General features: G+C 45.0%; 1 protein-coding gene across 2 annotated transcripts in view; it reads right to left on the bottom strand.

Annotated features, from left to right (window-relative positions):
* The window catches only part of GNAO1 (G protein subunit alpha o1), a 220198-nt gene that overhangs the window by 13909 nt on the left and 182264 nt on the right, over positions 1-24025 (bottom strand). Inside the window, exons 7-8 of one of the 2 annotated variants that reach the window (XM_069738718.1) lie at positions 23093-23246; positions 18961-20052 (exon numbers count right to left, since the gene is read on the bottom strand). In XM_069738718.1, the coding sequence (XP_069594819.1) occupies positions 19865-20052; positions 23093-23246 (342 nt within the window). In that variant the 3' untranslated portion in view covers positions 18961-19864. Of the gene's footprint in view, positions 1-15749; positions 15904-18960; positions 20053-23092; positions 23247-24025 lie in introns of those variants that run through there. The other variant, XM_069738717.1, reaches the window with a different exon arrangement.

Here is a 24025-nt window from a genome sequence, read left to right on the forward strand (position 1 = left end):
TAATCATTACATTATGGTAAATAATGAAATTTAACACTATATGCTAATTTTTTGAGAAGGACCTGTATATGCTTGCATGTATATGTACGTATATATGTATGTACATGTATGAGTATGAATGTATGTATGTATGTGTGTGTATGTATGTGTGTGTATGTATGTGTGTGTATGTATGTATATGTATGTATGTATATGTATATAGACTGCGAGAAAGAGAACTATGATGCCATGAACTATAGCCCCCCACAATGGATCTGCCCCATCCACCTCCCCTATGCCATGGACTATAGCCCCCACCCTGGATCTGCCCCCATCCACCTCCCCTATGCCATGGACTATAGCCCCCACAATGGATCTGCCCCATCCACCTCCCCTATGCCATGGATTATAGCCCCCACCCTGGATCTGCCCCCATCCACCTTCCCTACAGCTCCTACCCAACATCCCCACAGTACCTATCCCTATTGCCTTTATACACTTGCTTTGGCAAAACTGATATGTATTTGGTCCTGCCAATAAAGCTTCTTTGAATCTTGTATGTATGTATGTATATGTATGTATATGTATGTATGTATATGTATGTATGTATATGTATGTATGTATATGTATGTATGTATACGTATGTATGTGTGTATATGTATGTGTGTATATGTATGTATGTATGTGTGTGTGTGTGTGTATGTATGTATGCATGCATGTATGTGTGTGTATGTATGTGTGTATATGTATGTATGTATGTATGTATGTGTGTGTATGTATGTATGTATGTGTGTGTATGTATGTATGTATGTATGTGTGTATGTATATGTATGTATGTACTAGCTGAAGAGCCCGGCTGTTATGAAAGGTAATTCAGTACCACAATGGACATAGAGGTCAGCGCACATACAGTGACCTGGCAATAACCCAAAAAACAAGAACGAGCTCTGAGACGTGGGAACTCTGTTGACCGCAATCCCTAATCCTCTCCAACCACACTAAAGGCAGCCGTGGATTGCACCTAACGCTCCCTATGCAACTCGGCACGGCCTGAGAAACTAGCTAGCCTGAAGATAGAAAATAAGCCTACCTTGCCTCAGAGAAATACCCCAAAGGAAAAGGCAGCCCCCACATATAATGACTGTGAGTTAAGATGAAAAGACAAACGTAGAGATGAAATAGATTTAGCAAAGGGAGGCCCAACTTTCTGAACAGAGCGAGGATAGGAAAGGTAACTTTGCGGTCAACACAAAACCCTACAAAAACCACGCAAAGGGGGCAAAAAGACCCTCCGTACCGAACTAACGGCACGGAGGTACACCCTCTGCGTCCCAGAGCTTCCAGCAAGCAGTAAAAAACAAATTGACAAGCTGGACAGAAAAAAACAGCAAACAAATAGCAAAGAGGAACTTAGTTATGCAGAGCAGCAGGCCACAGGAACGATCCAGGAGGAAACAGGTCCAATACTAGAACATTGACTGGAGGCCAGGATCAAAGCACTAGGTGGAGTTAAATAGAGCAGCACCTAACGACTTCACCACATCACCTGAGGAAGGAAACTCAGAAGCCGCAGTACCACTTTCCTCCACCAACGGAAGCTCACAGAGAGAACCAGCCGAAGTACCACTTGTGACCACAGGAGGGAGCTCTGCCACAGAATTCACAACAGTTATCCCCCTTGAGGAGGGGTCACCGAACCCTCACCAGAGCTCCCAGTACGACCAGGATGAGCCATATGAAAGGCACGAACAAGATCGGGAGCATGGACATCAGAGGCAAAGACCCAGGAATTATCTTCCTGAGCATAACCCTTCCACTTAACCAGATACTGGAGTTTCCGCCTTGAAACACGAGAATCCAAAATCTTCTCCACAATATACTCCAACTCCCCCTCCACCAAAACCGGGGCAGGAGGATCAACAGATGGAACCATAGGTGCCACGTATCTCCGCAACAATGACCTATGGAATACGTTATGTATGGAAAAAGAATCTGGAAGGGTCAGACGAAAAGACACAGGATTAAGAACCTCAGAAATCCTATACGGACCAATAAAACGAGGTTTAAACTTAGGAGAGGAAACCTTCATAGGAATATGACGAGAAGATAACCAAACCAAGTCCCCAACCCGAAGTCGGGGACCCACACAGCGTCTGCGATTAGCGAAACGTTGAGCATTCTCCTGGGACAAAGTCAAATTGTCCACTACATGAGTCCAAATCTGCTGCAACCTGTCCACCACAGTATCCACACCAGGACAGTCCGAAGACTCAACCTGCCCTGAAGAGAAACGAGGATGGAACCCAGAGTTGCAGAAAAACGGTGAAACCAAGGTAGCCGAGCTGGCCCGATTATTAAGGGCGAACTCAGCCAAAGGCAAAAAGGACACCCAGTCATCCTGATCAGCAGAAACAAAGCATCTCAGATATGTTTCCAAGGTCTGATTGGTTCGTTCGGTCTGGCCATTAGTCTGAGGATGGAAAGCCGAGGAAAAAGACAAGTCAATGCCCATCCTACCACAAAAGGCTCGCCAAAACCTCGAAACAAACTGGGAACCTCTGTCAGAAACGATATTCTCTGGAATGCCATGTAAACGAACCACATGCTGGAAAAACAATGGCACCAAATCAGAGGAGGAAGGCAATTTAGACAAGGGAACCAAATGGACCATCTTAGAGAAGCGATCACAGACCACCCAAATGACTGACATCTTTTGAGAGACGGGAAGATCTGAAATAAAATCCATAGAGATATGTGTCCAAGGCCTCTTCGGGACCGGCAAGGGCAAAAGCAACCCACTGGCACGAGAACAGCAGGGCTTAGCCCGAGCACAAATCCCACAGGACTGCACAAAAGTACGCACATCCCGCGACAGAGATGGCCACCAAAAGGATCTAGCCACTAACTCTCTGGTACCAAAGATTCCAGGATGACCAGCCAACACCGAACAATGAACCTCAGAGATAACTTTATTCGTCCACCTATCAGGGACAAACAGTTTCTCCGCTGGGCAACGATCAGGTTTATTAGCCTGAAATTTTTGCAGCACCCGCCGCAAATCAGGGGAGATGGCAGACACAATTACTCCCTCTTTGAGGATACCCGCCGGCTCAGATACACCCGGAGAGTCGGGCACAAAACTCCTAGACAGAGCATCCGCCTTCACATTTTTAGAGCCCGGAAGGCATGAAATCACAAAGTCAAAACGGGCAAAAAACAACGACCAACGAGCTTGTCTAGGATTCAACCGCTTGGCGGACTCGAGATAAGTCAAGTTCTTATGATCAGTCAAGACCACCACGCGATGCTTAGCTCCTTCAAGCCAATGACGCCACTCCTCGAATGCCCACTTCATGGCCAGCAACTCTCGATTGCCCACATCATAATTTCGCTCAGCAGGAAAACTTCCTGGAAAAGAAGGCGCATGGTTTCATCACCGAGCAATCAGAACTTCTCTGCGACAAAACAGCCCCTGCTCCAATCTCAGAAGCATCAACCTCGACCTGGAACGGAAGCGAAACATCTGGTTGACACAACACAGGGGCAGAAGAAAAACGACGCTTCAACTCTTGAAAAGCTTCCACCGCAGCAGAAGACCAATTGACCAAATCAGCACCTTTCTTGGTCAAATCGGTCAATGGTTTAGCAATACTAGAAAAATTGCAGATGAAGCGACGATAAAAATTAGCAAAGCCCAAGAACTTTTGCAGACTTTTCAGAGATGTCGGCTGAGTCCAATTATGGATGGCTTGGACCTTAACAGGGTCCATCTCGATAGTAGAAGGGGAAAAAATGAACCCCAAAAATGAAACCTTCTGAACACCAAAGAGACACTTTGATCCCTTCACAAACAAAGAATTAGCACGCAGGACCTGAAACACCGTTCTGACCTGCTTCACATGAGACTCCCAATCATCCGAGAAGATCAAAATGTCATCTAAGTACACAATCAGGAATTTATCCAGGTACTCTCGGAAGATGTCATGCATAAAGGACTGAAACACTGATGGAGCATTGGCAAGTCCGAATGGCATTACTAGATACTCAAAATGGCCCTCGGGCGTATTAAATGCAGTTTTCCACTCATCGCCTCGCTTAATACGCACAAGATTATACGCACCACGAAGATCTATCTTGGTGAACCAACTAGCCCCCTTAATCCGAGCAAACAAATCAGATAACAATGGCAAGGGGTACTGAAATTTAACCGTGATCTTATTTAGAAGGCGGTAATCTATACAAGGTCTCAGTGAACCATCCTTCTTGGCTACAAAAAAGAACCCTGCTCCTAATGGCGACGATGACGGGCGAATATGCCCCTTCTCCAAAGACTCCTTCACATAACTCCGCATAGCGGCGTGCTCAGGCACAGATAAATTAAACAGTCGACCTTTTGGGAATTTACTACCAGGAATCAAATCGATAGCACAATCACAATCCCTATGCGGAGGTAGATTATCAGACTTGGGCTCATCAAATAAATCCCGGTAATCAGACAAGAACTCAGGAACCTCAGAAGGGGTGGATGACGAAATAGTCAGAAATGGGACATCACCATGTACCCCCTGACAACCCCAGCTGGACACCGACATGGATTTCCAATCGAATACTGGATTTTGGACTTGTAGCCATGGCAACCCCAACACGACCACATCATGCAGATTATGCAACACCAGAAAGCGAATAACCTCCTGATGTGCAGGAGCCATGCACATGGTCAGCTGGGTCCAGTACTGAGGCTTATTCTTGGCCAAAGGCGTAGCATCAATTCCTCTCAATGGAATAGGACACTGCAAGGGCTCCAAGAAAAACCCACAACGCCTAGCACACTCCAAGTCCATCAAATTCAGAGCAGCGCCTGAATCCACAAATGCCATGACAGAATACGATGACAAAGAGCAGATCAAGGTAACAGACAGAAGAAATTTAGACTGTACCGTACCAATGGTGGCAGACCTAGCGAACCGCTTAGTGCGCTTAGGACAATCAGAGATAGCATGAGTGGAATCACCACAGTAGAAACACAGCCCATTCAGACGTCTGTGTTCTTGCCGTTCAACTCTGGTCAAAGTCCTATCGCACTGCATAGGCTCAGGTTTAAGCTCAGGTAATACTGCCAAATGGTGCACAGATTTACGCTCGCGCAAGCGTCGACCGATCTGAATGGCCAAAGACATAGACTCATTTAGACCAGCAGGCATAGGAAATCCCACCATGGCATCCTTAAGGGCTTCAGAGAGACCTTTTCTGAAAATAGCTGCGAGCGCACCTTCATTCCACTGAGTGAGTACGGACCACTTTCTAAATTTCTGACAATATACCTCTATTTCATCCTGACCCTCACACAGAGCCAGCAAATTCTTCTCTGCCTGATCCACAGAAATAGGCTCATCGTACAGCAATCCGAGCGCCAGGAAAAATGCATCGATATTACTTAATACAGGATCTCCTGACGCAGGAGAAAATGCCCAGTCCTGAGGGTCGCCACGCAAAAAAGAAATAACGATCCTAACTTGTTGAACTGGGTCACCAGAGGAGCGAGGTTTCAAAGCCAGAAATAGTTTACAATTATTTTTGAAACTCAGAAATTTAGTTCTATCTCCAAAAAACAAATCAGGAATAGGAATTCTCGGTTCTAACATAAAATTCTGAACCACAAAGTCTTGAATACTTTTTACTCTTGCCGTGAGCTGATCCACACATGAAGACAGACTTCTAATGTCCATTGCTACACCTGTGTCCTGAAACACCCAAATGTCTAGGGGAAAAAAAAGGCAAAACACAGTGCAAAGAAAAAAAAATGGTCTCAGAACTTCTTTTTTCCCTCTATTGGGAATCATTAGTACTTTGGGCCTCCAGTACTGTTATGAAAGGTAATTCAGTACCACAACGGACATAGAGGTCAGCGCACATACAGTGACCTGGCAATAACCCAAAAAACAAGAACGAGCTCTGAGACGTGGGAACTCTGTTGACCGCAATCCCTAATCCTCTCCAACCACACTAAAGGCAGCCGTGGATTGCGCCTAACGCTCCCTATGCAACTCGGCACGGCCTGAGAAACTAGCTAGCCTGAAGATAGAAAATAAGCCTACCTTGCCTCAGAGAAATACCCCAAAGGAAAAGGCAGCCCCCACATATAATGACTGTGAGTTAAGATGAAAAGACAAACGTAGAGATGAAATAGATTTAGCAAAGGGAGGCCCAACTTTCTGAACAGAGCGAGGACAGGAAAGGTAACTTTGCGGTCAACACAAAACCCTACAAAAACCACGCAAAGGGGGCAAAAAGACCCTCCGTACCGAACTAACGGCACGGAGGTACACCCTCTGCGTCCCAGAGCTTCCAGCAAGCAGTAAAAAACAAATTGACAAGCTGGACAGAAAAAAGCAGCAAACAAATAGCAAAGAGGAACTTAGCTATGCAGAGCAGCAGGCCACAGGAACGATCCAGGAGGAAACAGGTCCAATACTAGAACATTGACTGGAGGCCAGGATCAAAGCACTAGGTGGAGTTAAATAGAGCAGCACCTAACGACTTCACCACATCACCTGAGGAAGGAAACTCAGAAGCCGCAGTACCACTTTCCTCCACCAACGGAAGCTCACAGAGAGAACCAGCCGAAGTACCACTTGTGACCACAGGAGGGAGCTCTGCCACAGAATTCACAACACCCGGCGTTGCCTGGGCATAGTAAATATCTGTGGTTAGTTATAGCACCTCACTTCTCTTATTTTCCCATCACGCCTCTCATTTTCCCCCTCACGCCTCTCGTTTTCCCCCTCACGCCTCTCGTTTTCCCCCTCACGCCTCTCGTTTTCCCCCTCACGCCTCTCGTTTTCCCCCTCACGCCACTCGTTTTCCCCCTCACTCCACTCGTTTTCCCCCTCACTCCACTCGTTTTCCCCCTCACTCCACTCGTTTTCCCCCTCACTCCACTCGTTTTCCCCCTCACTCCACTCGTTTTCCCCCTCACTCCACTCGTTTTCCCCCTCACTCCACTCGTTTTCCCCCTCACTCCACTCGTTTTCCCCCTCACTCCACTCGTTTTCCCCCTCACTCCACTCGTTTTCCCCCTCACTCCACTCGTTTTCCCCCTCACTCCACTCGTTTTCCCCCTCACTCCACTCGTTTTCCCCCTCACTCCACTCGTTTTCCCCCTCACTCCACTCGTTTTCCCCCTCACTCCACTCGTTTTCCCCCTCACTCCACTCGTTTTCCCCCTCACTCCACTCGTTTTCCCCCTCACTCCACTCGTTTTCCCCCTCACTCCACTCGTTTTCCCCCTCACTCCACTCGTTTTCCCCCTCACTCCACTCGTTTTCCCCCTCACTCCACTCGTTTTCCCCCTCACTCCACTCGTTTTCCCCCTCACTCCACTCGTTTTCCCCCTCACTCCACTCGTTTTCCCCCTCACTCCACTCGTTTTCCCCCTCACTCCACTCGTTTTCCCCCTCACTCCACTCGTTTTCCCCCTCACTCCACTCGTTTTCCCCCTCACTCCACTCGTTTTCCCCCTCACTCCACTCGTTTTCCCCCTCACTCCACTCGTTTTCCCCCTCACTCCACTCGTTTTCCCCCTCACTCCACTCGTTTTCCCCCTCACTCCACTCGTTTTCCCCCTCACTCCACTCGTTTTCCCCCTCACTCCACTCGTTTTCCCCCTCACTCCACTCGTTTTCCCCCTCACTCCACTCGTTTTCCCCCTCACTCCACTCGTTTTCCCCCTCACTCCACTCGTTTTCCCCCTCACTCCACTCGTTTTCCCCCTCACTCCACTCGTTTTCCCCCTCACTCCACTCGTTTTCCCCCTCACTCCACTCGTTTTCCCCCTCACTCCACTCGTTTTCCCCCTCACTCCACTCGTTTTCCCCCTCACTCCACTCGTTTTCCCCCTCACTCCACTCGTTTTCCCCCTCACTCCACTCGTTTTCCCCCTCACTCCACTCGTTTTCCCCCTCACTCCACTCGTTTTCCCCCTCACTCCACTCGTTTTCCCCCTCACTCCACTCGTTTTCCCCCTCACTCCACTCGTTTTCCCCCTCACTCCACTCGTTTTCCCCCTCACTCCACTCGTTTTCCCCCTCACTCCACTGTTTTCCCCCTCACTCCACTGTTTTCCCCCTCACTCCACTGTTTTCCCCCTCACTCCACTGTTTTCCCCCTCACTCCACTATTTTCCCCCTCACTCCACTATTTTCCCCCTCACTCCACTATTTTCCCCCTCACTCCACTATTTTCCCCCTCACTCCACTATTTTCCCCCTCACTCCACTATTTTCCCCCTCACTCCACTATTTTCCCCCTCACTCCACTATTTTCCCCCTCACTCCACTATTTTCCCCCTCACTCCACTATTTTCCCCCTCACTCCACTATTTTCCCCCTCACTCCACTATTTTCCCCCTCACTCCACTATTTTCCCCCTCACTCCACTATTTTCCCCCTCACTCCACTATTTTCCCCCTCACTCCACTATTTTCCCCCTCACTCCACTATTTTCCCCCTCACTCCACTATTTTCCCCCTCACTCCACTATTTTCCCCCTCACTCCACTATTTTCCCCCTCACTCCACTATTTTCCCCCTCACTCCACTATTTTCCCCCTCACTCCACTATTTTCCCCCTCACTCCACTATTTTCCCCCTCACTCCACTATTTTCCCCCTCACTCCACTATTTTCCCCCTCACTCCTCTCATTTTGCACTCACACCTTTTCATTTTCACCGCACACCCCTCATTTTCACCTCACACCTCTCATTTTTCCCTCAGTATATTTTTCCCTTATATATAGTATACACCTGTATGTCATCTCCTGTATATACCTGTATGTCATCTCCCCTGTAAATAGTGTATATACCTGCTATATGTCATCCCCTCCTGTATATAGTATATACCTGTGTCATCTCTTCTGTATATACTATATACCTGTATGTCATCTCCTCCTATATATAGTATATACTTGTATGTCATCTCCTGTATATAGTATGTACCTGTATGTCATCTCCCCTGTATATAGTATATACCTGCTGTATGTCATCTCCTCCTCTATATACCTATGTGTCATCTCTTTTATATAGTATATACCTTTATGTCATCTCCTCCTGTATATAGTATATACCTGTAAGTAATCTCCTCCTGTATATAGTATATGCCTGTGTCATCTCCCCTGTATATAGTATATGTGTGTGTCATCTCCCCTGTATATAGTATGTACCTGTGTGTCATCTCCTGTATATATGTATACCTGTGTGTCATCTCCCCTGTATATAGTATGTACCTGTATGTCATCTCCCCTGTATAGTAGTATATACCTGTGTGTCATCTCCTCCTGTATATAGTATATATGTGTGTGTCATCTCCTCCTGTATATAGTATATACCTGTGTGTCATCTCTCCTGTATATAGTATATATTTGTGTGTCATCTCCCCTGTATATAGTATATATCTGTATGTCATCCCCTCCTGTATTAGACCTCGTTCACACGTTATTTGCTCAGTATTTTTACCTCAGTATTTGTAAGCTAAATTGGCAGCCTGTTAAATCCCCAGCCAACAGGAAGCCCTCCCCCCTGGCAGTATATATTAGCTCACACATACACATAATAGACAGGTCATGTGACTGACAGCTGCCGTATTTCATATATATGGTACAGTTGTTGCTCTTGTAGTTTGTCTGCTTATTAATCAGATTTTTATTTTTGAAGGATAATACCAGACTTGTGTGTTTTAGGGCGAGTTTCATGTGTCAAGTTGTGTGTGTTGAGTTGCGTGTGGCGACATGCGTGTAGCAACTTTTTATGTTGAGTTGCATGTGACAGGTTAGTGTAGCAAGTTGTGTGCAGCAAGTTTTGCGCATGGCGAGTTTTGCGCGTGGCGAGTTTTATGTGTGGTGCGTTTTGAGTATGTGCAAGTTTTGTGTGAGGCAACTTTTGTGCATGTGGCAATTTTTCCGCGTGTGGCGAGTTTTCCATGAGGTGAGTTTTGCACGTGTGGCGAGTTTTGCGTGAGCCTAGTTTTGCACGTGGCGTGTTTTGCGCATGGCGAGTTTTGGGCGGCGACTTTTGTGTTTCGACTTTTATGTGGCTATTTTAACATAGCCTATGACGCTCTCGGGGTCCAGACGTGTGACTGTGCAAAATTTTGTGGCTGTAGCTGCGACGGTGCAGATGCCAATCCCGGACATACACACACACACATTCAGCTTTATATATTAGATATACCTGTATGTCATCTCCCCTGTATATAATATATACCTGCTGTGTGTCATCTCCCCTGTATATAGTATATACCTGTAAGTCATCTCCCCTGTATATAATATATAGCTGTATATCATCTCCCCTGTGTATAGTATATACCTGTATGCCATCTCCTCCTGGCTGTCAATTTGCCTCCAACACTTTTCCTTTCACTTTTTCCCCATTATGTAGATAGGGGCAAAATTGTTTGGTGAATTGGAACGCGCGGGGTTAAAATTTCGCCTCACAACATAGCCTGTGACACTCTCGGGGTCCAGACGTGTGACTGTGAAAAATTTTGTGGCTGTAGCTGCGACGGTGCAGATGCCAATCCCGGACATACATACACACATTCAGCTTTATATATTAGATGTATGTATATATGTATATATATATATATATATGTATGTATGTATATGTATATATGTACAGTGGGGCAAAAAAGTATTTAGTCAGTCAGCAATAGTGCAAGTTCCACCACTTAAAAAGATGAGGCGTCTGTAATTTACATCATAGGTAGACCTCAACTGTGGGAGACAAACTGAGAAAAAAAAATCCAGAAAATCACATTGTCTGTTTTTTTAACATTTTATTTGCATATTATGGTGGAAAATAAGTATTTGGTCAGAAACAAAATTTCATCTCAATACTTTGTAATATATCCTTTGTTGGGAATGACAGAGGTCAAACGTTTTCTGTAAGTCTTCACAAGGTTGCCACACACTGTTGTTGGTATGTTGGCCCATTCCTCCATGCAGATCTCCTCTAGAGCAGTGATGTTTTTGGCTTTTCGCTTGGCAACACGGACTTTCAACTCCCTCCAAAGGTTTTCTATAGGGTTGATATCTGGAGACTGGCTAGGCCACTCCAGGACCTTGAAATGCTTCTTACGAAGCCACTCCTTCGTTGCCCTGGCGGTGTGCTTTGGATCATTGTCATGTTGAAAGACCCAGCCACGTTTCATCTTCAATGCCCTTGCTGATGGAAGGAGGTTTGCACTCAAAATCTCACGATACATGGCCCCATTCATTCTTTCATGTACCCGGATCAGTCGTCCTGGCCCCTTTGCAGAGAAACAGCCCCAAAGCATGATGTTTCCACCACCATGCTTTACAGTAGGTATGGTGTTTGATGGATGCAACTCAGTATTCTTTTTCCTCCAAACACGACAAGTTGTGTTTCTACCAAACAGTTCCAGTTTGGTTTCATCAGACCATAGGACATTCTCCCAAAACTCCTCTGGATCATCCAAATGCCCTCTAGCAAACTTCAGACGGGCCCGGACATGTACTGGCTTAAGCAGTGGGACACGTCTGGCACTGCAGGATCTGAGTCCATGGTGGCGTAGTGTGTTACTTTTGGTAGGCCTTGTTACATTGGTCCCAGCTCTCTGCAGTTCATTCACTAGGTCCCCCCGCGTGGTTCTGGGATTTTTGCTCACCGTTCTTGTGATCATTCTGACCCCACGGGGTGGGATTTTGCGTGGAGCCCCAGATCGAGGGAGATTATCAGTGGTCTTGTATGTCTTCCATTTTCTAATTATTGCTCCCACTGTTGATTTCTTCACTCCAAGCTGGTTGGCTATTGCAGATTCAGTCTTCCCAGCCTGGTGCAGGGCTACAATTTTGTTTCTGGTGTCCTTTGACAGCTCTTTGGTCTTCACCATAGTGGAGTTTGGAGTCAGACTGTTTGAGGGTGTGCACAGATGTATTTTTATACAGATAACAAGTTTAAACAGGTGCCATTACTACAGGTAATGAGTGGAGGAAAGAGGAGACTCTTAAAGAAGAAGTTACAGGTCTGTGAGAGCCAGAAATCTTGATTGCTTGTTTCTGACCAAATACTTATTTTCCACCATAATATGCAAATAAAATGTTAAAAAAACAGACAATGTGATTTTCTGGATTTTTTCTTCTCAGTTTGTCTCCCATAGTTGAAGTCTACCTATGATGTAAATTACAGACGCCTCTCATCTTTTTAAGTGGTGGAACTTGCACTATTGCTGACTGACTAAATACTTTTTTGCCCCACTGTATGTATGTATGTATGTATATGTATATATGTATATATACATAATTGTCTAAGGGTCACTTCCGTCTGTCTGTCTGTCCTGTCACGGTTATTCGTTCGCTGATTGGTCTCGGCAGCTGCCTGTCATGGCTGCCGCGACCAATCAGCGACGGGCACAGTCCGATTAGTCGCTCCCCTGCACTCACTGCCCGGCGCCCGCTCCGTAATCCCCTCCGCTCACACAGGGTTAATGGCAGCGGTAACGGCCTGCGGTGTAACGCACTCCGTTACCGCTGCTATTAACCCTGTGTGTCCCCAACTATTTACTATTGATGCTGCCTATGCAGCATCAATAGTAAAAATATGTCATGTTAAAAATAATAAAAAAAAACAAAAAACCTGCTATACTCACCATCCGCCGCCTTTCCCGCTCCTCACCACGCTCCCGGGACCGCTCCATTGCAAGCGGCAGCTTCCGATCCCAGGGCTGGTGTACGACAAGGACCTGCCGTGATGTCACGGTCATGTGACCGCGGCGTCATCACAGGTCCTGTTCATACCAGCCCTGGGACCGGAAGCTGCAGCTTGCAATGAAGCTGGCCCAGGAGCATGGTGAGGAGCGGGAAAGGCGGCGGATGGTGAGTATAGCAGGACTTCAACGGGCTATAGATGAGTATATGTTCATTTATTTTTTTAAGTCTCTATACTACGTGGCTCTGTGCTGGCCAATATACTACGTGGCTCTGTGCTGGCTAATATACTACGTGACTGGGCAATATACTATGTGGCTCTGCTATATACTATGTGGCTGGGCAATATACTACGTGGCTGGGCAATATACTATGTGGCTGGGCAATATACTATGTGGCTCTGCTATATACTATGTGGCTGGGCAATATACTACGTGGCTGGGCAATATACTATGTGGCTGGGCAATATACTATGTGGCTGGGCAATATACTACGTGGACATGCATATTCTATATTCTACTCTAAGGAGTTTAATAATTGCATTGCATCATCTTATTCTGAGAGCCAAAATGTTTTATTTTCCATCGATGGAGCCTCATAAGTGGGCAGAGCTGTAGTCTTACCAGCATCAGCAGCACAAGGGACCTGCCAAGCTTCAGCACAGCACTTACAAGCTCTATGGAAAAGAGCATTTAAGTGCTGCTGTCCTAGGCTAGGAGATCGGCCACCTCGGAAAGACTGCATCAGTGGTTGGCAACCAAAGCCACAGGCGGTAATAACTAAAATAAGAAAGTCTTTTGTTTTTGAAAATGGAGAAGATATTTAATAAATAAATTGCAAAGATGTGCGCTTTTAGAAGCACTATGTATATTACTCATATATGAGGAGCTCACCCCTTTAATGCAACATTCAAGTTTTACTAAATCTTTAGCATCGGATCTCGTCACAAATATCTTAAAATACAGACATGCCCAATACCCAATAAAAAAGCCTAATAAAACACCAGTCCCAAATCAGAAATACATGTGCTTCTCACTAAATTAGAATATTATCAAAAAGTTAATTTATTTCAGTTCTTCAATACAAAAAGTGAAACTCATATTATATAGTCATTACACACAGAGTGATCTATGTCACGTGTTTATTTCTGTTAATGTTGATGATTATGGCTTACAGCCAATGAAAACCCAAAAGTCATTATCTCAGTAAATTAGAATACTTTATAACACCAGCTTGAAAAATGATTTTAAAATCAGAAATGTCGGCCTACTGAAATGTATGTTCAGTAAATGCCTCAATACTTTGTCGGGGCTGGTTTTGCATCAATTACTGCATCAATGCGGCGTGGCATGGAGGTGATCAGCTTGTGGCACTGCTGAGGGGTTATGGAAGCCCAGGTTGCTTTGATAGCAGCCTTCAGCTCATCTGCATTGTTGGGTCTGGTGTCTCTCATCTTCCTCTTGACAATATCCTATAGATTCTCTATAGGGTTAAGGTCAGGCGAGTTTGCCGCCAATCAAGCACAGTGATACTGTTGTTTGTAAACCAGGTATTGGTACTTTTGGCAGTGTGGACAGGGGCCAAGTCCTGCTGGAGAATGACATTTCCATCTCCAAAAAGCTTGTCAGCAGAGGGAAGCATGAAGTGCCCTAAAATTTCCTGATAGACGGCTGCTCTGACTTGGTCTTGATAAAACACAGTGGACCTACACCAGCAGATGACATGGCTCCCCAAACCATCACTGATTGTGGAGACTTCACACCAGACCTCCAGCAGCTTGGATTGTGGCCTCTCCACTCTTCCTCCAGACTCTGGGATCTTGATTTCTAAATGAAATGCAAAATTTACTTTCATCTGAAAACAACATCTTGGACCACTGAGCCACAGTCCAGTTCTTTTTCTCCTTGGCCCAGGTAAGATGCTTCTGGCGTTGTCTATTGGTCATGAGTGGCTTGACACAGGGAATGTGACACTTGTAGCCCATGTCCTGGATACATCTATGTGTGGTGAAGCAATGACCCCAGCAGCAGTCCACTCCTTGTGAATCTCATCCAAATTTTTGATGGCCTTTTCTTAACAATCCTTTCAAGTCTGCCGTTATCCCGGTTGCTTGTGCACCTTTTTCTACCACACTTTTTCCTTCCACTCAACTTTCCATTAATATGTTTGTATACAGCACTCTGTGAACAGCCGGCTTCTTTAGCAATGTCCTTTTGTGTATTACTCTCCTTGTGGAGTGTGTCAGTGACTGCCTTCTGGACATCTGTCAAGTCAGCAGTCTTCCCCATGATTGTGGAGCTACTGAAACAGACTAAGGGACCTTTTTTAACGCTTAGGAAGCCTTTGCAGGTGTTTTTGTTAATTATTCTAATTTAAGTGAGACAATGACTTTTGGATTTTCATTGGCTGTAAGCCATAATCATCAACATTAACAGAAAAAAACACTTGACATAGATCACTCTGTTTGTAATGACTCTATAGAATACATGAGTTTCACTTTTTTTGTACTGAAGAACTGAAATAAATTAACTTGTTGATGATATTCTAATTTTGTGAGAAGCACCTTTATATACCCAGGAGCAAAGAACTCCTTAAAGGGAATCTGTCACTAGGTTTTTGCCACCTAATCTGAGAGCAGTATAATGTAGGGGCAGAGATCGGGATTCCAGTGATGTATAACTAATGGGATGATTGGTGTAGGTTTGTTGAAATCACAGTTTTATCAGCAGGAAATGATCACAAGAGGACTAGTAAACTTGATGCCTTGTAGTCCAACCACGCCCCCCCACTCCCCTCCCCACTGATTGGTGCTTTTTTGCCTGTGCAAAATGTACATCAGTGATGTGGGCAGGGCTCAGCATTCAGAGCACTACTAGATCAGCAGAAGAGAAAGCTTGCAAGCAGCTCACTAAGTGATACATCGCTGGAATCAGGAACTCGGCCACCACATCGTCCTACACTCAGATTACATAGTAAAAACCTGGTGACAGATTTGCATTATAGTATATCTCAAAGTCATAGTCTTAAAAAAAGAAAACGGTGTTCTCTCCTCACCTGTGTATTCTGGGAAGCAGATGGTCAGAGGAGACTTCTTGATCTTCTCGGCGAACAGGTCTTTCTTGTTGAGGAAGAGGATGATTGATGTGTCAATGAAGAACTTGTTGTTACAAATGGAGTCGAAGAGCATTAGAGACTCGTGCATTCGGTTCTGCAGCAAAGAGGGAGGAGAGACAGGAGATGGAAGACAGAAAGAAAAGGAGAAAAGGAGTTAGGCTGAGGAGAGAGGAACGGTTACCAGTGTAAAACAAAGAAAAAGGAAGACGTTATTAGAGGGGAATTTTTACGTTTTCACCAAAGAATTTTGCTTTTAGTGTGCGCAAGGTACAAGTGGCCTGAAGACCCTGAGGACAACCCAATACACCAGGAGCAATAATGTGCAAAAGAATGTAGCAAGAGTCATACAATAGAACCCAAGGAGGGGACACTGTGTGATGTAATAGTAGTCATAATCATCAACCAAAGAGGAGAGTCAAGGTTAGAAATGATTGTAGACGTTAAGAGTAGACCCAGCAGCACATTATCAGGAATTATCGGAGTAGGACGTAAACCGGATCAATGGTGGCTGTTCTCCCAATAACACAGCACATAGAAGCCGCGGCGGCGGCAGACAACAGCGGACAATAGCAGATACGGCATCAGCAGCGATTTCAGCTCCTGAGTTTCCTATGCGTCTGATGAAGACAACCAGCACATGTCAGTATAGGAGTATCGCAACGGTAAAAATATAATCTTTGGTGTCAGATGCTACAGAAACTCACCACTTTGATAGATATTAAAGGGAATTTATCATTTGATTTACATGATGGTATAATTAATATACTATTTATGTTTTACTAGAACAGGTATAATAATATCTATTCATTTTCCACTATAAAAGCATACAACAGATGCCTACAATCAATAGGAAACCATCAATAAGGAAATGATATCTTAAAACAATAAACATCAATAGGGGTAAAAACAAATAAGGTGAGATGTTCCAATAAGAGGTGCATATCGCAGGTGGCCATCATTACCTGGCGTGCGTTTTGCGTACGTGCTTCATCAGGGGGTGATTCTGAACCCAGTGGCCACCCCCAGACAAAGCACAGAAGTGAAACGCGCTACTTGGGTTCTGCTCCACTTTCGCTAACACCTCTTAATATTACCGTACTTGTTTTCAAGCTGCTTGGAATGGGTTGCATCAAGATGGCATTTCTTTATTGACTAACATAATAAAGCATCCCACTTAGGTATTGATGCTAAAAAACAAAACACAACACAGTTTTTAGTGGGATTCTGCCATAAACTCGTCGTAGAGCACTGTATGTCTATGCGCAGAAAATTCTTCTGCTGCAAAAAACAAAAGCGCATTGGCATGAGAAGCAATGTATAAAATACGTGTGTTCTACTTGCATTTTTTCCATAGATTTGAAGAAGAAAAAAATGCTTTGGTTGTTCAAATCAGCAAGGAAAAAAAAAAAGCAATATGTGCACAAGGTTCTATAAATCTCGTTTACTTTGCTAGTACTGCAAAATGCCATCGTTTTTCTTCAGCCCTATAGGTGTGAACCTAGCCTGATCCTGGTGAGAAGTTCTCGTTATGTCGGATTATTGAGGTTTCTACAAGAATAAAGTGAAGAGCTTTAAGTTAAATCTTTTAGGAGAATCAGATGTCCCTGAGATCGGGTGAAGTCCTCTCCCTGGTTCTAGTCTAGTACGGGGAGATCGCGGTGGGAGCCAACACTTGGCTGATTAACATGCAGCAATCTGCAGCTTAGGACATTGTCAGCGTCTTGACCAGCTGCCCAGCGACCACTCGATATCAATGCAGCAATTGTGGGCACGCCCAAACTAACCAAGTGACAGCAGCCCCCGGGAATATCAAGACTTCTCCATTAAGTAGATGGGATTTCTATTAATAAAGTGCATCCTACGAATGACGCGGGTCCTGGGTCCTCCTACTGAGAATTTTCTGCACATTCAGTTCTTGGTGCCATCAATAGAAGCTGCTTAAAAATAACCTGGCGCAAGGACAGGGCTTTTTACGCATGAGCTAAACATCAAAATTGGCAAACAGGTCCTGACTGTGTGTGGTCATATGAGACTGCAATATGCACTTTATGACTTCTCAAAGCCAGTGGTTACAGACTCCATCACATGATGCACTTCAGAATGGCCAACTGGCTGAGAGGAGTCGTGTGACCCCACAGAATTAGGAATTCCTTTGCCACCATTTTATTTATTTTTTTGGCACTTTAGGGCATTTGTATAACGGTGGTACCCCATGTATACCGCTTAAGGTTATCTGACTTTCGGTTTTAAGGGGTTGTCCCATTTTAGATATGATTAGCCCATAGGCTGGGTCCTCATTGGCAGAGCTGCTGTGCTCAGTGATTGGCTGCAGTGCTGTTGATAGACTGCAGTGGTAACAAAGACTGGAGCAGCGTCAACAAGGTATCAGTGGACCAGGGAGGGAGAGGAAAAACAGTTATTTTATAAGTGTGAGCCAATGGGCTAATAATATTTTAAAATGGACAACCCCTTAAAGCGCAAGGGACGTTGTATCAGTTTTAATATTAAAAAATATACTATTATTACAGTAGAGCGACTGAATATATGGGTTGTATTGTATGGCATTTTATGCTTCACTCCTCCCCTTTCAGTGCCCTGCATTAGACATAACACAATATATCTACGGTACTTGGGGTGCTCCTTTTCCCTTCAGAAAACTATGGCAGTAGTTATAAAAAAAACTATTACTTACTGTCCTCAGATGCAGTGCCGGCTCTCCACCGCTGCACGGTCTCTGTGGTTGGTCTTCAGTGTTGACATCACATTAACAGAGCTGCGGCCAATTAGTGATTGGCTGCAGCCCTGGCAGCGTGATGTTAACGCTGCAAGCCAAAAACAGACAGGGCAGTGATAGGGAGCCGGCACTGAATCTGGGGAGGGAAAGTAATAGTTTTACTATAACTACTGCAGATTACTGCTCAGAGTTGTCTGAAAGGTCACAATTAAGGGTTGTAGTTAATTGGGCGTTACAGAACGGTATCCTGCGTATCCCAGAGGTTCATCTATCACTACACGGATATTTCACAAAGAAATAAAACATTACAGATCACCCCCCACCCCCATTCCCTAACAGTACAATCAGCAGCACATCATCACCAGGAACACCGGAGGGCGCCGCGACTATAACACACAGATCACACTCTTCATAGCGTAGTGTTTTAAAACTTTATTAACATACACAATGGCGGGAATTTCACAATGGGTCCCGAAATTCCGCACATACAGTAATAAAGTCATAATTGGCAGCAGTTTTAGATGGCAAAGCCGGGATCCTCCATCCTACTCCTCCCGCAACTTTAGAAAAAGGAACGGAGATTTGTGCAAGCGCAGGTATCGATACGAACCACTAAATTTATTAGATCACAAATCACAGGAGCAAGAACCTAGCAGAACCTGACGGGGAATTTGGCACTTAATTTAATAAAAAAGGGAAAAGGGATGTTTTATGGGATCGCGTGGCACAAATACTGAAGCCATATTTAACACATTGTATAAATAGATGAATACAACTGTACAATTAAATACGAGGCCCATTTACGTGAAGACGTTTGCAAGCGGTCATATTGTTATGATCGGCAATCGTTCCGTTTCGCGCAAAGCCATAAACGGTTTTTTTAATGATTCACAGGTTATGGTCATGTTGCTTTTTTTACGTTTTGCAAAAACACAACATTTTGCAAAAACGCAACGTTTGAAATACATCTACTTAAGGAAATCTTCATGAACGATTCTATCCAAGGACGCTTGTCGGATTGAGATCTGGGCAGTAGTAGTTGCTTCTTGTGAACAGGCCTTGAGATAAAGAGGTTCTCGCATGGAGAGTAGCTCAGTATAAGGCACAACGTCGGCTTTGAATAAACGAGTGAACAGATAATCCGAGCTGCGCACGGTGGATGTGCGGCACGTGCCCACGGCGACGGTGTGTGCGCAACAAGCCGGCAAACACTGTGCGCACCTAAGGCATGTACGGATATGGCACCGAGGTGTCCAGCAGGGAAAAAAGAAACCTCTCCATACAGGAGCCCACCGGGCAATCATTTCACAGAGACGGCAAATCAGTACAAGCCGCAACCACGCAAGTTATTGGCAATGATGACATCTGTGACGGCGTCAAACACAAACTGGATATTGTTGGTATCGGTAGCGCAGGTGACGTGCGTGTATATCTCCTTGTTCGGAGACTTGTTCCGGCTCTCGTATTGATGCTGAATGTAGGCTATACCCTCAGTGAATGAATTAGGACCTGCAAGAGAGGAGAGAGCAGCAGGTTTCTTCATAAATAGGTTCCATCACACATAATCAGGGAGCACATAGATAGAATACACCATGCACAGCTAAGCGATGTGATCAGAGGGAGGTGCGCAGAGAAATCGCCTGTCCTAGAGGAAACTGCTCAGCTTTTACTTTGGCTCATTTATGAAAATCTCGCACTACCTAGCTAGCACTGCCGTATTACCATGCATGGACACCTAGTACTACCAGGAATCCCTCGGGTGGCTGGAAAGTTTATTCTATAAAGGTATTAAGGTAAGGTGTTAAAATATTAAAAAGTAATTAAACTTTCATTTTTGTTTTTTAATATTTTTTTTCTAACATGGAAGTTATGAAGCGCCAGTCTATTTGCCACCTTCATCCTTAAAAATGTAAAGGATGGAAAGGTTGAAACTATTAAAGAATTTTTCTTAATTTATGTTAAAAAAAAAAAAAAAAGATGCATAAAACGGTCTTTCAAACCCCGGTTTTCATCCTTTAATTTGCCTGCTGTCAGCTGCACTGATATCAGATCGTCCTCATATGGAGTACGGATGATGGCAGTGGTGGGTCACATCCTGTCTGCTGACCCATCACTGCCATCATCTGTACTCCAAACGTGTATGTTCTGATAACAATGCAGCCAAAAGCAGGCAAACAGGAGGAGAACGGGTTTGGAAGACAATTATATGCATTTTTTTTACAGAAATTAAGATATATCCCTTAATAGTTTCAACCTTCTACAGGTCCTTCTCAAAAAATTAGCATATAGTGTTAAATTTCATTATTTACCATAATGTAATGATTACAATTAAACTTTCATATATTATAGATTCATTATCCACCAACTGAAATTTGTCAGGTCTTTTATTGTTTTAATACTGATGATTTTGGCATACAACTCCTGATAACCCAAAAAACCTGTCTCAATAAATTAGCATATTTCACCCATCCAATCAAATAAAAGTGTTTTTTAATAACAAACAAAAAAACCAACAAATAATAATGTTCAGTTATGCACTCAATACTTGGTGGGGAATCCTTTGGCAGAAATGACTGCTTCAATGCGGCGTGGCATGGAGGCAATCAGCCTGTGACACTGCTGAGATGTTATGGAGGCCCAGGATGCTTCAATAGCGGCCTTAAGCTCATCCAGAGGGTTGGGTCTTGCGTCTCTCAACTTTCTCTTCACAATATCCCACAGATTCTCTATGGGGTTCAGGTCAGGAGAGTTGGCAGGCCAATTGAGCACAGTAATACCATGGTCAGTAAACCATTTACCAGTGGTTTTGGCACTGTGAGCAGGTGCCAGGTCGTGCTGAAAAATGAAATCTTCATCTCCATAAAGCATTTCAGCCGATGGAAGCATGAAGTGCTCCAAAATCTCCTGATAGCTAGCTGCATTGACCCTGCCCTTGATGAAACACAGTGGACCAACACCAGCAGCTGACATGGCACCCCACACCATCACTGACTGTGGGTACTTGACACTGGACTTCAGGCATTTTGGCATTTCCTTCTCCCCAGTCTTCCTCCAGACTCTGGCACCTTGATTTCCGAATGACATGCAAAATTTGCTTTCATCAGAAAAAAAGTACTTGGGACCACTTAGCAACAGTCCAGTGCTGCTTCTCTGTAGCCCAGGTCAGGCGCCTCTGCCGCTGTTTATGGTTCAAAAGTGGCTTTACCTGGGGAATGCGGCACCTGTAGCCCATTTCCTGCACACGCCTGTGCACGGTGGCTCTGGATGTTTCCACACCAGACTCAGTCCACTGCTTCCTCAGGTTCCCCAAGGTCTGGAATCGGTCCTTCTCCACAATCTTCCTCAGGGTCCGGTCTCCTCTTCTCGTTGTACAGCGTTTTCTGCCACATTGTTTCCTTCCAACAGACTTACCATTGAGGTGCCTTGATACAGCACTCTGGGAACAGCCTATTTGTTGAGAAATTTCTTTCTGGGTCTTACCCTCTTGCTTGAGGGTGTCAATGATGGCCTTCTTGACATCTGTCAGGTCGCTAGTCTTACCCATGATGGGGGTTTTGAGTAATGAACCAGGCAGGGAGTTTATAAAAGCCTCAGGTATCTTTTGCATGTGTTTAGAGTTAATTAGTTGATTCAGAAGATTAGGGTAATAGGTCGTTTAGAGAACCTTTTCTTGATATGCTAATTTATTGAGACAGGTTTTTTGGGTTATCAGGAGTTGTATGCCAAAATCATCAGTATTAAAACAATAAAAGACCTGACAAATTTCAGTTGGTGGATTATGAATCTATAATATATGAAAGTTTAATTGTAATCATTACATTATGGTACATAATGAAATTTAACACTACATGCTAATTTTTTGAGAAGGACCTGTATAAAAAGTTTGGTTACTCTGTTTCTTGTCCAAATGGCAATCTATTCATAACCCCTGACCAGTATCGTTTGCACCAGCTCGATCTATCCGGATAACTAATCCCAGTGGGCTTAAGTAACCCCTACTGATTTAGATAATGTGGATGGGGGCCACATGGTGATACACAAGGGCCCATACGCAGGGAGCTGTCCCCGTGATCAAGCAAGGGTGCCTGCTGCCTTGCAGGATGGCATGTAGCTCTTACACCCATGGAAAAATCTGACTTTTCAGGTCTCGTGCAGTAGGGTGGATCCCAATTCTGCCTTGGCATGAGGTGCTTTTTCGTCTACCCTCAATGCCCTTTGCATGCGAGGAGCAATAGACGATCTTTGGAGAACTGGCCAATCCTGCATGCTATACAAGACTGCACACTGTGCATTTTGACGTTTTGCACATTTGAAGAGACAAGACGTATTCGCAATCATTAGAAGATTGCACCAAGCCTTCATGGGGGTGTAGGTTATGGTTACATCATGGCTGCCTTCACCGTGCCCTAGAGGCAGGTGCACATTAAGGGAACACGTGACCTAAGATTTTGATTTTCAATTTCAAGCTAATTCTTGTTAATTTTCTGGGCAGTAAAGGTCACGATGATTAACGTGATGCATGCTGACATTTTGGTGGTCGCGGGTGTACCTGTGTATTCCGGAAAGCAGATAGAAAGTGGAGATTTTCGGATTTTGTCCTGGAAGATATCTTTCTTATTCAGGAACAGGATGATGGAAGTGTCAGTGAACCACTTGTTGTTACAGATGGAGTCAAATAGTTTGAGGGATTCATGCATTCTGTTCTGTAACACAAACGAGAGGCGCACGTCACACAGGCTCGAACAGGTCTGCCCCGAGAGCTGACCGCTACGGCTACACAGTACGAGGTGTCTGCTCCTCTGCAAGGACTGATGTCTGAAGCACATGCAGTGTTTGGTGTCACCAGCGTGCCTAGCCGGCTCCGGGTGGTCTGTCCCCTTCTGCGTTCACTGTCTTCCCTTCTCTGCATCTTTCTTCATGCTCATGCTTCTAGGACCCGGTCATGCTTACTCTGCACTATGGGTGATGTCTGGGGCTTTTGGGACCTTGTGCTCATGCTGTCCGGTGTATGCAGACACTCATGCCAACTCTTCCACGCAATCAGTTCCCATTCTGCCACAATATCATTGTAGGCCCATTCCCACATTCGGCAGACTGTAGAACGTCCACTCTACCATAGACATGACCCCGTCTCCTGTTACGTCGTCACCCCGTCTCCCGTTACGTCCTCACCGCGTTATGTCCTCACCCCGTCTCCCGTTACGCCCTCACCCCGTCTCCCGTTACATCCTCACCACGTCTCCCGTTACATCCTCACCCAGTCTCCCGTTACAGCCTCACCCCGTCTCCCGTTACAGCCTCACCCCGTCTCCCATTACATCCTCACCCCGTCTCCCGTTACATCCTCACCCCGTCTCCCGTTACATCCTCGCCCCCTGTCTCCCGTTACATCCTTCCCCCATCTCCCATTACATCCTCACTCCATCTCCCGTTACATCCTCACCCCGTCTCCCGTTACATCCTCACCCCGTCTCCCGTTACA

Source organism: Ranitomeya imitator, chromosome 9 (genome assembly GCF_032444005.1).
Source record: "Ranitomeya imitator isolate aRanImi1 chromosome 9, aRanImi1.pri, whole genome shotgun sequence".
Classification (NCBI taxonomy): domain Eukaryota; kingdom Metazoa; phylum Chordata; class Amphibia; order Anura; family Dendrobatidae; genus Ranitomeya; species Ranitomeya imitator.